At 39.8% G+C, this 15,155-nt stretch overlaps 1 protein-coding gene across 5 annotated transcripts in view; it reads left to right on the forward strand.

The window, feature by feature from the left end:
• LOC131028943 (protein DJ-1 homolog A) overlaps positions 1 to 15,155 on the forward strand; it is an 81,386-nt gene that overhangs the window by 39,726 nt on the left and 26,505 nt on the right. For 3 of the 5 annotated variants that reach the window (XM_057959321.1, XM_057959324.2, XM_057959323.2), the window contains one exon: positions 13,771 to 13,851. The exons of the other annotated variants lie outside the window; for them this stretch is intronic. In XM_057959321.1, coding sequence (XP_057815304.1) covers positions 13,771 to 13,851 — 81 coding nt within the window. The remainder of the gene's footprint in view (positions 1 to 13,770; positions 13,852 to 15,155) is intronic. 5 annotated transcript variants of the gene reach the window in all.

Consider the following 15,155-nt stretch of genomic DNA (forward strand, 5'->3'; position numbering starts at 1 on the left):
AGTTTGGTCACATGAAGGCCGAGTGTCGAATTCGTTTGGCTTCTGAACAAAAGAAGTAGGGAGGGTCTTGTTGTGACCATTTCACACATCACCCCATTAGAATGGGGACCCCCTCTTTTTGCTTTTGTTTTTGCTTTCTCTCTGCTTTTAGGGTTTTGAGTGAGTGAGTGGTTTGTTTGGGCTAGGGCTAAACCTTAGGGGTTCCTTTTGACGTCATTCAAGCTGAGTCCAATCAAATTTTGAAAGTTGTTAAGTGTCTTCCTATAGAATTGAGGATTGAAAAAAGGTAAACCTTTCAGGGGAGTCAAATAGGTCTCAGGTGAGGTCTATTTGAGGTTTTTAGGGTAAGGTCCAGGTCTGAGTCAGTTAAGCTTGGTCAGTGAAGAAAATGAGTCTGGTGGGATAAGTTAAATAGGTGATAAAATAGATCAAGAGCCTAATGATGTCAAATTCGCTCTTGACCCTTGCTGAGGGCCCAGGGCGAAATTTCTTGTAGACTGGATTTCCTTCACAATTTTGGCAGGGCGAAATTTCTTGTAGACTGGATTTCCTTCACAATTTTGGCTAAGTGTTGAGATGTTTTAAGAGGATTTTGTGTGTTCTTGTCCAGGGAAGTTTTTGATTGAATTTTTGAAAGCAAGATGATGCTTGAAACAGAAAAGTTGCTCCTGACCTCCTCTGAGAAGACTTGCTACCTGGTTCCTGGCCTTTGAAATGACCTAACTCTGCCTTGTGAAGTGTTTGGAGACTTAAATTTTGAACAGTTTAGCCAGAAGGGGTAATTTCGCTCCTGACCCTTGCTGAAGGTCTAGGGCATATTTGTCAGTGACTTTTCTAAATTGTTTTGTGCAGGGTCTCCCGGAAGGATGATTAGACGTGACTGAATGCTTTGAGGGTTTGAAGACAAGAAAAGTGATGATTTTTTGGAGGCTAAGGGAAAAATCGCTCCTGACCCTTGCTGAAGGTCCAGGGCGAAATTTTGATTTCCCTCATTTTGCAGTGGAAAGAGACCAAGTTTTGAGCATGAATGGAAAATGAATGACTTTCTCCACCCGAGTGAAAGAGTTTTCACTTGAAATGATGAAGGATCTTGTTGAAATCATAAAAGTCGCTCCTAACCCTTGCTGAGGGTCCAGGGCGAAAAATCTTATGGGGGTCATTTCTAGCCTTGTTTGGTCAAATTGAGACGTCAAAGGCATGGTGGAGGATGAAATGAGTGTGGTAAAGCATCCAGACTTGATTAAAGATGATGAACTGATGGAGTTTCGCCCAAGAAAGGTAATTTCGCTCCTAACCCTCTCTGAAGGTCCAGAGCGAAATTTTCAAAAGGCACATTTTCTTGCAAGGTCAAAGTGATTTTTATGATTGAAATAGATAAAAGCAAGTGTGTTTTACCCATTGAATATAACTTGGACGATCAACGAGGAAGCAATCAAGCTAAGTTTGAAAAATCGCTCCTAACCCTCTCTGAAGGTCCAGGGCGAAAAATCTAATATTGAACATTTTTCTCCGAGTTTGAGCAAAGCAAAGCCTATACACGAATTTGAAATGATGTTTAAATTGCCTTGAAGTGAAAAAGGATCGTTGAAAGTGAGGATTTTGAAGGCAATTGCAAAAATCGCTCCTGACCCTTGCTGAGGGCCCAGAGCGAATTTCTAAGGTTCTCTCCCTTTTTTGTGGAATTAGGGCAAAATCTTGCGTGGACAGGAAGAGGATGCAATGTGTTATACCTTAAAGGTGATTGGAAGACTAAGAGATGAAGGAATATGCTAGGAATCAAAAAGTCGCTCCTGACCCTTGCTGAGGGTCCAGGGCGAAATCATCATGGAGTTTCATCAAGCCTTGTTTTAAAAATCATTATTCTCCAATTTGCATTAGATCGCCAAAATTGCTAATTTTGAGGCATTTGGAAAATTAAAATTAAATTAGCATTAAATTAAAAGCATTTTGGCATTTAATAAATTAATTATAAGCCTTGAGAAGATCGAAATTTCACTTTGGAGGCATTTAAAATTAATTTTTATTAAATTAAAATTAAAAATAAAGCGCTCAAGGCCTTATTTTGCTTTTATTAGCCAAGTCGGCCCCCTTTTTTTTGAAATTTTATTTATTTTTTACCTCCTTTTTGCCAAGTAGGCCTAGAGGAGGCAAGGGGTGAGCGCTCTATATATTGGAGGAGTTTTGTTTCACATTTCAATTCATTCAATCATCCTTTTAAGTGCGAATTTGGAGAGCTAATTGGAGGTGCGAAATAGAGCTGGTTTGGAGCGAATTTCTTTCAAGTGTTGAAGGCTAAAAAGAAGTGGAGTTTATTCTTTTCCAAGCCAGGGGAGGCACAATTCATCCAAGGGAGAACTTTGATCTAAACATTGCCTAGCGAAATCCATTTTTCTTGCATCATTTTCAAAAGTATTAAGAGTTTAGCACTCAAGAGGAGGTATGGTGAAATCATCTTAACATCCTTGTGTAAGACTTGATTTTTGGACACCTTTTTTAGAGAAGTCTAAGTGTTGATTAGTTAATTAGGAAATGATAACTCTAGACTTATCATGAAGTTTCCTAATTAATATCTTAAATCTTCCTTTTGAGTCTTAATTTCTACACTTCAAGATATAATGCTTAAGAACTAATTTTGAAATGCTGTGTAGGTGTCAAGATGGCGACTCCAAAGGCAGGAGCATCTACTAGTCGCCCGACTCTCATCAAGGAAGATCAGAAGAATGACGAATTGGAGACCAGGATCGTGTCCAAATGGAGTAATATCGGAGATACCAACTTGGGAAACTTCAATGTGAAGAAGTTTCGAGAGGTCCCCTACATTGGCAAACCATCACCTGTTGCGAGGAGGATAATTGAAAGTGGCATCATCAAGGCGGCAGGTTTCCTTCCAGCAGTCAAGTGTCATGAGTTGATGATCGAGTGTGCCCGCCACTATGACTCACAATCAAGGTCGATCGTATCCAAGGAAGGGAACACCTTAGCCTACCTTTCAGAGGAAGCCATAAGTGAAGCTCTTCATCTTCCAGAGCATAAAGATATGATTTACAAAAGCTTAGAAGGAGCCAGGTCAATGTATGAAGATGATCCCGACACTTGCCTGAATCTCATCAATAAGAATTGGTTGCTCAAAAGTCGTCCTCGCCTGAACAAGATTCCCAACACACCACATAGGATCGACTTCCAGGAGGAGTACAAAGATTTGATAACTTTGCTCAATCGAGTTACAGGGGCTCCCCAAGCCTTCTACTTCGAGAAGTGGATGTTCTTCTTTATTCAAGTGATAGTCCAAGGAAAAGGAATGCTTCATTGGGCCAGAATTATTAGCAATAGTCTGGATGTGTAGTTGAGAAGGCTAAGACCTACCAAATCATTCCACATGAGCTCATATGTCATATATGCCTTGATCAGGAGTTTCGAGTATGCAGGGCTACCTCACAGAGGAGTGATCGGAAGAGGACCCGGAGAAGTGAGAGTTTGTGACTCTTATGTTCATGTGCATCATCCTCCTAGAGGTGACTACAAGTTAGTCAATGATACCTTCACGATGAACATCACTAGGATATTGCAAGGTGGGATTCATAATCGACTATCTCTGGATGCACAAGAACTTGTGAAGAAGTATGGTGCATGGTTCATCCAGTTTCAAAAGTTTACATATATCAGAGTTCATGGGTGTCCTTCACCTCCCTACATGTTGCCGAGGTATCCGATAGATAGGATAGTGCTACTTGAGGTGACTAGACAGTTAGCAGCTTATGCAAAGGTATCCAGACACAAGCATGGAAATGGATTTCCAGTGCCCATCATATTGGGGAATTCAATTGAGGTATGTCCTAACACTCAAGCCTCGGAAGATGCAGAGAAGGAATTATCTTTATATTCATTCACATTCTTTGCCTCGCGGGAGAATTTTGATCCTCATGGTTATATGGAGGAGACAGTTGGTAAGAAGTACGGACATGAGTTTCAGGTGGAAGACTTTTGGATGAATCTCTCAAGTGATTTAGAAGTTAAAAGAGAGATGCATTCCAGGCTATCCTTAGATCTCATTAGGAAATGCAAAGTTTATAGAGTAGCTGATCAAGCCCAGGATAGTGGTAGACATCTCCAGTCGTCTTATGACAAAGAAGACAAAGCAGTGAAGATAGATTGGAATGAACCCAAGGTTTTCAACTTGAGAGCTTTGATGGCTCCTGTTTTATCATGTACTCGTAGATGGGTAGATGTACAGCATCAGAATTTGAGAGAGCAGAATGTGTCAATGACTTTCACTTTGGAGGCAAGACCAGATGAGGGAGAAGCAAGCGTAAGTGAGAACACCTCTCATCCTAGAGGCGCAAAGAGGAAAGAAAGACCTAAGAAAAGAGAATCTTCCAAGAAGAAACAAGAGGCCAGTCGAGATCACCCATCAAGCACATCTTCTCGACATGAAAAGAAGGCAAGCCAAGGGGAAGGTCAAGAGAAGATGGTACCTGAAGTTGATGAATCTATGGAATCCATGGTGCAAAATGATAAGCTAGGGAAGGGACAGACGCCGCAGCATTCATCAAGTCAATCTCCCCAAGTTGATGCTAATGAGCTGCATGAAGAGAAGAATGATGATGAAGCGACATCTCCTCTCCAAGAAGATGAACCATTGCCTAAAGAAATACAAGTTAGAGAAACAAGATCTGCCATCCCGGATTGGTTAAAAGAGAGACTTACAAGGGTGATTGTAGTTGAGGAGGAAGAAGATGTAATTGATTTAGAAAGCCTCGTAGGGAATTCTCAGGAGGTAATGGAGAAGAAGAAGGCCACCAAGATGTCCAAGGTGATAAGAGATGAGACAGGATCCAGGAAATTGCAAATTGCTACACCAGTGGTGGACAAATATGAAGGTGAGATTCTTGCAGATGAGTATGATTTAGAAACATTTGAGCTTGGTCCACTCACTACTGAGCAAGCAATGGAAGAAGCAACTGATTCATTTGAAGCACTTAAAGACAAACTTAAGGAATAAATGGAAAAGAATAGGAAGCTTGAGAAAGAGGTCGGTGCTTGGAGAGGTTATTTTAGTCATCTCAATCAGCCCTTGAGACGTCAGGATCCAACAGTATCTCCTTTGCAAGCACTTCCCCTTGAATCAATTGGCGAAGCAGAAAGGGTCAAGAGCTTGGTTTAGCTTATGAGCTCTTGGATTGATAAATCCCACACGGTAGCCGTTGAATTTGCAACAAGAATGATGAAGACAGTCCATCGAGCTATCCAGGTCCTTGAGATTATCCACAACCTAATGATAATTGTAGCCGCTTTCGCTCACACTAGAGATGTTATCATTCCTGTCCTGCAAGTAATCAGGCAAACACCAAGGAGGATTCTAGCACAAGAAAAGATAATGGATGGAGGAACTCATAACCTACTTCAGTGGTCAGCTCTACTCCAGATGAAAGAAGTTCTTTTTGAAGACATCAACACCAAATGCAGTCAAGTTGAGGGTGTCATCCATCCAATTCAGGATAAGGTGTTTGAAGTATTATGTACCATCCTTGGCCGACGGATCGAGATTGAGATAGATGTGGACATCCAGGAGTTGGAAGAGAGAGTCAAGGTCATCTTTTGCGAAGATGAGAATGTCATCACAGATGAGCAACGGGATCTAATGTTCACTACCATGCTCCTGATTGAGAAGATTAAAGAACTTGAACCTGGATGGGAAACAACTCTTCTCACTGCTTTTGATCAGGTCATTCACTTGGAGGAACGAATGAAGAATCTTCCTGAGATTCCTATTGCTGAGATTGAAGGAATTGTGTCAAGATTCGTTGGATATGCTAAGAAAGAGCATAGGAAAGGGAACAAGGTTCTAGAAGAAAGGTTGTTATAGGATGATGTGGCATCTTAATTTTCATTGGTCTATGTTTCCTCGACTTTTGTGCCAATTAAATATTTGGCTATGTATTTAATAATGTTCATCAAAAAGGGGAACTTTTTGTAACAAACCCTAATTAGGGATTAGGTGTCAGAATCTCAGCCATTGATCTTCTTTCGATCTGGGCCATTCATTGTAATTGAGGATGCTATATATACCCTCACTCATTTTCATTTTGTTATTAGATGATTAGATATTAGAGAGAGAGATTAGAAGAGCTTAGAGAGAAAGTTATTGTGTAGCAAGATTGAGTAGTGAAGAAAGAATTTTGAACAATTGTTGTCCATTTGGCTTTGAGATCAATAAAATATTGAAGTTATGGTGTTTTATTGCAATACTTGTGGCTATCTTCATGGTTGTTTATCTTCTTGAATCATTCTCAGTCGAAGTAGTATTTAAGTTTGAAGGACTAAGTGTTGTGCTTGATCTTTGGTGAGATTCATATCCAAACCACTAGCTTCTTACTGATTGTAAGGACGCCTTGTGTGGTCAACTGGAGATATTGAGATTGCTTGAACATTCAATCATTATTGAAATATTGATATGTATCTTTATGGTAGTATCTATAATTCTTGATGATTTGAAAACCACTAATCACCTTAGAAGATCGCATCAATTCTAGTAGAGCTGTAATTCCTTGGCAATACTGAAATTGGTAGAATCTTACCAAGTCTAGCCTACATCGAGTCATTCTTAGGATTAGATTAAAGTTCATCTCTTGAAACCCCTATCTTTTGATCTTTTTTGAGAATTTGTTAGTATTAGGAAAATCCTGTTCCTGCAGTCGAGTGAGAGCAACACGGACCAGCTTTCTCAGAAAGTGCGTAAGACCCCTTGAAGAAACAGCATTTACAACGACCACTGGTGCTTATCCACACGTAGAGATCCTACAGCGAAGAACCTTGAAGTCATCCTGATTGATCCTTTTCGCGATATCTTCAGCATTTAGAGGCTTTATTCAATAGAGGATAAGGTACCATTTGAGTATTTTATTCTGTGTTTGATAGTGTACAAAATACACGTCAACAGGTCTCAACAGAAAGCAAATGTCGCTGAACACTCTGAGTAGAAAGAATTTGCTTTCTATGTTTTTATGGCCAAGAGAACAACAGATCTAGTACACTCTTCTGCCTGGTATATTGATTAAGGAGTTTCGCGGCATTTTACTCATCGTCGAGATTGGTTCACGAAATTTGAACCATTCTCAGATTCAGTAATCTTCGAAGGAGGAGAAGAATACACAGTTGTTGGTAAGGGCATTGTCCAAATTCACTTAGGAGGTAGAAATTTAATTTTTCTTGATGTCTACTATGTTCCAGGCATGGAACATAATCTCCTCTCCGTTAGTGATTATGAGGCATTCTCCTCAATTAGATGTCTTCAGTTCATCCATCTGCAACATTGTTGATAGGGAGACTCGTACTGCAATTGCTATGGGACTTGAGGATCATGGTTTGCATAGACTTGCTGATTCCGGTGATTCTCAGGAGCACGCTTTGGTTGCTCGGAGTACATCCATTTGAACACTTTGGCATCAACGTTATGGGCACTTAAACGTGCACTATCTCTCTCAGTTATATCGAGAGGGTTTGGTTGCTGGTCTACCTAAGATCTAACCTCAAAATCATGGAGTTTGTGCAGCATCGCACACCATTCTCGGATGGTGATTCTTGGCAAGCCTCCAAGGTTCTTCAATTGGTTTAGGCTAATGTATGTGGGCCAATGAACACTCCATCTGTTATTGGTTGCAGGTACTTCTTGTTATTTGTTGACGATTTTAGTCGTAAAATGTGGGTGTACTTTTTGAAAAATAAATCAGATGTGTTCAGTATATTTCAGCAATTTAAGGCCTTAGTTGAGAAAGAATTCGGTTCTCAGAAAATCACTCTAAGGTCAGATAATGGGGGGGGGGGAGTTTTGTTCCAATGACTTCTCTACATTTTGTGCTACACATGGCATTAAACGCCAACTCACCACACCATACACCCCTCAGCAAAATGGTGTCGTTGAACGTAGGAATCGCACCATTACTGAAATGGCTCGTTCTATGATAGAGCATCGCAATGTTCCTAAAAACTGGGCTGAAGCAGTTTACACTGCAGTCTCTGTTGAATCGGTCACCTACACATGTCGTTAAGAAGATGACTCCTGAAGAAAGTGGGCCATTTGAAAGTCTTTGGTTCTACTGCTGTATGGATTCTAGACGCCAAACGTGCTAAGCTGGATTCAAAGAGCCAAACACTTATGTTTACTGGTTACAGCGACAACCACAAGGCCTAAGGTTGATTGATGTGGAGACAGATCGTCTCATTTTCAGTCGTGATGTTGTGGTTGATGAGACTACTGGTCCATTCGTGCCTTCTACTACTAGTTTTGCGACTCAATCTGTGCAAACTCCTGATGTTGGTGTTCGTCTTCCTCTTGGTTCCCATGATGGGAGCTTCAGAGCATTATGACTCTGAAGATGAGGAATCTACCGATCCAACACCACCTGAATTGTCACAGGATTTGCATCTAGATGACTTTGTTTTGGAAACTCCAGGGGATGTTGTTCCTCCAATGCTAGATGTTGGTACTTCTATCCTCCGGCCTAAATGGTGGGCCAAGACTATAGGAGATCTTTGTGATGATGAGCTTTTTGAGGATAGATCAGTTCGCTGCAAGAGAAAGCAGCAAAATACAGTAAACTTTGCACTTATGGCCAACATCCATAGCATCCTTGAGCCCCAAACGTATTTTGAGGCTAAAGGCATTCCTGAGTGGGAAAAGGCTATGGAGACAGAATACCATAGTCTTTTAAAGAATAACACTTGGGTTCTTTCTGATTTGCTTGCTAGGAAGAAACCTATCAGCTGTATATGGGTTTACAAAGTCAAGTATCATGCAGATGGTACTTTGGATAAGTACAAGGCCAAATTGGTTGCTCGGGGCTTTACACAGCGGGAGGGCATTGACTACGAGGATAATTTTTCTCCTACTGCCAAGATGAGCACCATTCGTCTTCTTCTCGCCATTGCAGCTCGGTTTGGATGGAAACTTCACCAGATGGACGTTAAGAGTGCATTTCTCAATGGTGAGTTGCAAGAAGAAGTTTATATGACTCAATCTCCTGGCTTCAAGGTTCTTGGTAAGGAACATCAAGTTTGCAAATTGGTAAAAGCCCTATATGGCCTAAAGAAAGCCCCTTGGGCTTGGTATTTTAAGATTGATCAGTATTTGGTTGAACATGGTTTTCAGTGCAGTCCCTCTGACACTAATCTGTATGTAAAACTCTTCGGTGATGATACTCTTTTTCTTGTTGTCTGTGTGGATGACTTGATCATTACTGGCAATTCAACACATTTGATTACAGCCATCAAATAGAACTTGTGCCAAACTTTTGACATGATAGATTTGGGGCTTCTCCATTATTGCTTAGGTGTCGAAGTCTGGCAGACTGATGACAGTATCTTTATTTCATAGTACAAGTATGCCTGCAGTTTGCTTGACAAGTTTCAAATGCAAGATTGTAAACCTGCTTCCACACCTATGGAGAAAGGGCTGAAGTTATTAGCCAAGTCTGATTCACCTGCAGTAATGAAACCAAATTCAAGCAACTAGTAGGCAGCCTCATCTACCTCATTGCCACTAGACCTAACATCTGTTTTGCTGTTCGCTACATCTCTCGCTTCATGACAGCCCCAAAAGCTATTCATTGGATTGCAGCGAAGCGAGTATCGCAATATGTGAAAGGCACTTCAGACTATGGCATTCTGTATGGCAGGTGCAACGATCCAAAGCTGATTGGTTATATTGACTCAGATTGGGCATGATCGGTGGATGACAAAAAACCCACTTCTGGGTACGTATTCAGTTTGGGTACTGGTGTTGTCACTTGGAGCAGCAAGAAGCAACAGGTCATGGCTCTTTCCTCAACCGAAGTTGAATACCGAGGAATAGTCAAGGCCGCATGTGAGGCAGTTTGGATCCGAAGGATGCTTTCTGACATACAGAGGCCGCAAACAGGTCCTTCTCCCTTGTATACTGATAATCAAGGGGTGCTCAAACTGGCCAAAATATAGTCTTCCATGAACGTACCAAGCATGTCGAGCTTCATTGTTACTACATCCGCAAGCTGGTAGAAGACGGATCAGTTCAGTTGCAGTACGTTCCGACAGCAGATCAGACTGCGGATATTCTCACCAAGTCTTTGAGCTCGGATAAATTTGTAAAATTCAGGGGGCAAATTGGTGTTTTTGATATATTGACCATTAAGGGAGGGTGTTAGAATAATAATTCTATATAATGTTAATGGTCAATATTGTAATTAATATGTCTACAGTAGCAGGTAGTTAGAAGTAGGTAGCTTATTTAATAACTGCAGTGTTTTTGTAATTTATATAAATGTAACTTTTCCTCAGATTAATGAATGAAGTTTTTTACCAGTTCATTTCCTGAACAGATGCAATAATTCTTAAAGAAGCTAGTCTTAATTTAATGGACCAGCTAAAACTTGAGCCTAGGACCTCCTATTTGCTACCATGGTGCTGACCACCGAGCTATGTGTCCTCTTTGTGATCTATGAATTGTTTCTGCTGCCTCTCTTCCCCCTCTCCATCCCTCCCCTGCTTCCCACCTAAGGCCACAGTTCTGTACTTGGGGCTCATATTTTGGCTTCGATACCATGCTAATTTCAATAGATCAGCTAGGATTTGAACCTAGGAACTCCTACTTGGTGCTAGGGTGCTCCACCAATGAGCTATGCATTATCTTTATCGCTCAGAATTTGGATAGCTTTCAACAATTATATCAAATTTCAGTTGAACACTCTAAAAGTGAATTTTTCAATTTATGAAAGGAGATTAAAAGTATAGAAATAAATATAACTACCTATGAAGTGAACTCAGATTTATTTAAGGACTTAGAGGTAGGAAATTAGGAGGAATAATAAACCTATACCTGAGAATGGAAGCCCAAAATAGAGCAAATGAAAGAATCTGCTACCAACATCAAGATTGGTCAGCATATATATTGGAGGTAAGGATGTAAAAAGTAATCTCTTTTGTCCACAATGGCAACTATCTCCATATAGCATATTAAAAGCTTTTTTTCAGGTCTCTAAACACGGATAAAGAGGATCTTGTTGAACTCATCTGCTGTAATGCCTCGCCAAGGACCCATGGGACATTAGCTTGGAAAACACATTTTTTTTCTAACACCACTAACACTATGCATTGACACGACAGTGTCACATTGCACAAGGACACACAGAACAAGACACCACTATTGCTTGAGCAACATGGCACAAGCAAAAGACTTACAAGACTAATTCAACATACCAACACCCAAGAGGGCTATGACCCAGCAAGGGGCCTCTAACACATGGGTTAGACCCCTACAAGACTAGGTAACCATAGGAGACACAAGATCCTTAACACGAGATGACAATAAGTTGAATTCATGCAAGGGTACATTTTCCAATACAAACATTGACATAACTTCTCAATGACGATACCTATTGATGAGATAGAAACTTTAGGAGACTCACAAGACCATAGGGACCAACTTCTGTTCACAACGTTTTACCAAAAAATGTTTGGAAATACTTGTCCAATGAATGGAGGGACAACAACACGCTTGAGGACAACAATGCTTGTAGAGGACACTAGCGTCCAGGTGGGACTCTAGTGTGAGTACATAGGTGTCCAGGAATAGTGTTGGTGTCCTATTTTGGCACCAAAGTCCTTGAGAGGCACTGTAGTCCTTTTCAGAATTGTAATCCTGATTTTGGTGCTAGTGTCTAGACTAGTGAGCAAACCAAGGCTTAGTTTTGTTCTCTAGGACAAGCACAACACTCATGGACTACAAGGAAAGAAACATGACAAGAATTGAACTCAAAATGACAAAAATGGTTGGGAGACCAAGGTTGTTCTAGACACTCAATCTCACGCTACACTAGCCCACAAGGGAGAACACCTCCAAGGGTTTGGAAGCACTCGAGACACTACAACATAGTACCAAAGACACAAGGGATGAAGGGGAAAGTGTCCCACACCTTCCATCCATACCAAGACCACACAAAGGACCTTAAATAGCCTCAAAAATTTTTTTGAACCAAATGACAAAACACAATAAGGACGAGAAGAACTTGTGGTTTAAATGTTAAATTGCAAGTTATCTAAACTTGAATTCGTTTTAGAACCCAAAGGAAAGATAAAATATATAGCAATAGATATAAGTTATAACCACCTATGAAGCAAACTCAAATTTACTAAGGACTTAGAGGTAGGCCATTAGGAAGAGCAATGAATAGAAGGCCCAAATAGAGCAAATGAAAGAATCGGCTACCAAGATCAAGATTTGTCAGCATATTCATCGGAAGTAGTGATGTAAATACTAACATTTTTTGTCCACCATGGCAACTATCTCCAGATATCATATGAAAAGCTTGTTTGCAGATATCCAAACATGGATAAAGAGGATCTTGTTGAACTCATCTGCAAAGAAGCATATTTTGTGAATAATATTATCCATAGGCAAGTGGTATTGATGATGGAAGTTCCTGATCTTATTCATCATTGGTAGAGTCAGTATCTATAATAAAAAATATAATAGATTCTTTAGAGCAACCAGAAACCTGGCTGGATCATTGGAAGCAAAACCACCATGTAATAACTTCTCCTTAGTCTCTAATCCTGTTTGTTTTCCTTTGGAAACTCCACACATTACAATTTTGTGAAAGGGTTTCCAGGGAACTCTGACCTGGAATATATCTGAACTCCTTATCCATGTAGGTTATCCATTATCTTTACAAAAACATTTGTAGGCGACCCCAACCTGGCACGACACTAATTTCCATTGCCATATTTTTGGGTTCATATTTGTTTATAGCTTATCTAAATTTATGTTGTTCAGTGATGCCTTGGTAGGCTTTCGCCATTGAGGGTAATGTGGCAAGGTACGTCTCTATTCCAAGCTATAGGCAGACTAAATCAAACTATGTTGCATGCAGAGATACATTAAGAAAATATTTTATTCTTTTTGGCTAAAGCAGATAGAGAATTAACATGTAATGTGTTTGGGCAGTTAGGGATACATTAAGAAAAGATTTTTCTCCAATTTTGGTTGAGGCAGATATAGAATTAACATGTAGCATATTTGGTAAGTTATTCTTCTGGTATAATTACTAGGAATTGCAGCTCATGTCATGTTGAACAAGGACCAAATTATTTTATATGCCAAAGATATCCCTCTTTGAAATAGTGTCTCATTATTAATTATTTTACAAATTTCCGGGAAATTGCCTTCAACTTATTGGGATTGATATATCTCTATCCGAAGGCATCACTATGCAAGAATGCATTGTGCAATAGTGGCATTGCTATGATAAGAGTGCCTTTTGCAATAGTGGAAAAACATTACTTTTAAAATAGGATTGGTATCTCTCTTGATCCTTGAGCATTACTATGGCGAGACTGCCTTTTGCAGTGATGGCATAAAAGAACTATGCATTGCTATGCTAACTGCTGGAAAAATTGTGATAAAGGTGATAACAAGGGCTCTCAGAATAAGAATAGAAGAAAATGAAAAATTTGAACTTGTATTTTCAATTTTAGGGTGAAAATGATGAAGTTAAGATAAACTTAAGTCAGTGCACGCAAATGGTGATTCAAAATAGGGAGAACAGTGGTTGTACAACAAAGATGCACATATGATTATATTAATTTGGTTAAAAAGTATATTTCATCAACTCTTTCTTTGTTCATGAATCATTTTCTGAAGATAATGCTTAGCAGAATTTTATTTATTCTGTATACAGGTATTGTTCAGATCTCATGATGTATTTGTTTTCCACTCAGTTTTTCTCTTGTTTATGCATGCAGGTCATGTGCACTAGAGATGGCAGTGAAGTGGTCAAACATGAATACAATCCAGTGGAGTGGTCATTTGCGAAAACTCCTGTTGTAAGGGTCGACTGTATAAACTATGTTTAATATTTACGAAAATTATTCTAGCTAACATTTTTTCCTGAGAGATCAATGCCTATGACCAGGTCCAAACTATTCAAATAGAAAATTTCAAGGTCGGATATAATAAAAGTAACTTGTTTAAATGATCCGAAATATACAATTGAAGGGCTTTTGCTAAGTGTGGACCTTATTTGATTGACCTTGAATGTCTTGATTTTGTTGACATTTCTATGGTTAAATGCTTAAGCAAGGTGATAAATATTGTAGTGGATCCCTCGTTTCAAGCAATTGAGAAACGTGTTCTAATGCTTGTGATGGCTTAGTTTCTTACACTTCCTTTAGAGGAGCATCTGAAGTATGCGATAGTAGAAGATAGATGCATCTATAGTAGGCTTAGCTTGAATGAGTAAGTTGTTGGCCTACCTGTTTGGCTAAGGTCAAACTAGGTGTTTCAAGGAGGAAAGTTGTGTGGTAAGCAGCAGGCGTTTCTTCAGAGTGACTGTTCTTGTTGCCTGCACTGGTTTTGCTCCTTCCTTAAGCTCAATAGTCTGAATATCTAGTGGTAGTCCTGGAAGAATATCTTTCCAAAATAGACTGAATCGCCACATTGTAGGATCCCCCATCCTTTGACGGACGTGTGTCGGTAAAAAAACATTCAGCTGCCCATGCTACTTGATCCTTGCGGAAAACTCGCTCCATCCTCTTAGATGAGGCCTCCATATGCCCCTTATTAGATAGGCCATGAAGGACAATCTTCTTTCCATTGTGTTGAAAGGAGAACTCCATAGTTCAATAGCTTTGTTTGTACTTATCAATTAAAAATTTAAATACAGCCATTGGACTCCTAGAACCACCTCCATGTCCATTCTGAGTACATAAAAGTCATTTTTCATTTTATATTCCCCCATTGTCAACTCCATTTTGGGAACTTTATTAGTACATGGAAGAATTGTTCCACTTGCAACTTTAACATAAAAACCCACAATATCCTCAGTTTTCAATCCCATCCTATTTACTACCTCTTCATCAATGTAATTATAAGTGGCCCAACTATCAATAAGGATTGTTACCTTTTGTACCTTCAAGACTCCTCTAAGACAAAATACATTATATCATGGTGCTCCTGATAGGGCTGCAAGTGTACCTTCTGAATGTCCTTCCCCTTGGTGCAAATGCTCCACCTCTTCTTCCTTCTTTTCAGGTTCAGCCTCATCACTTTCTGTTTCTTCATCAGAAACTACCTCTATGTAATGGAGTTGCCCTTAACCCAAACACCTATGCCCTGGCTTCCAAGGCTC

The sequence above is a fragment of the Cryptomeria japonica genome, chromosome 7, assembly GCF_030272615.1.
Source record: "Cryptomeria japonica chromosome 7, Sugi_1.0, whole genome shotgun sequence".
Taxonomy (NCBI): Eukaryota; Viridiplantae; Streptophyta; class Pinopsida; order Cupressales; family Cupressaceae; genus Cryptomeria; species Cryptomeria japonica.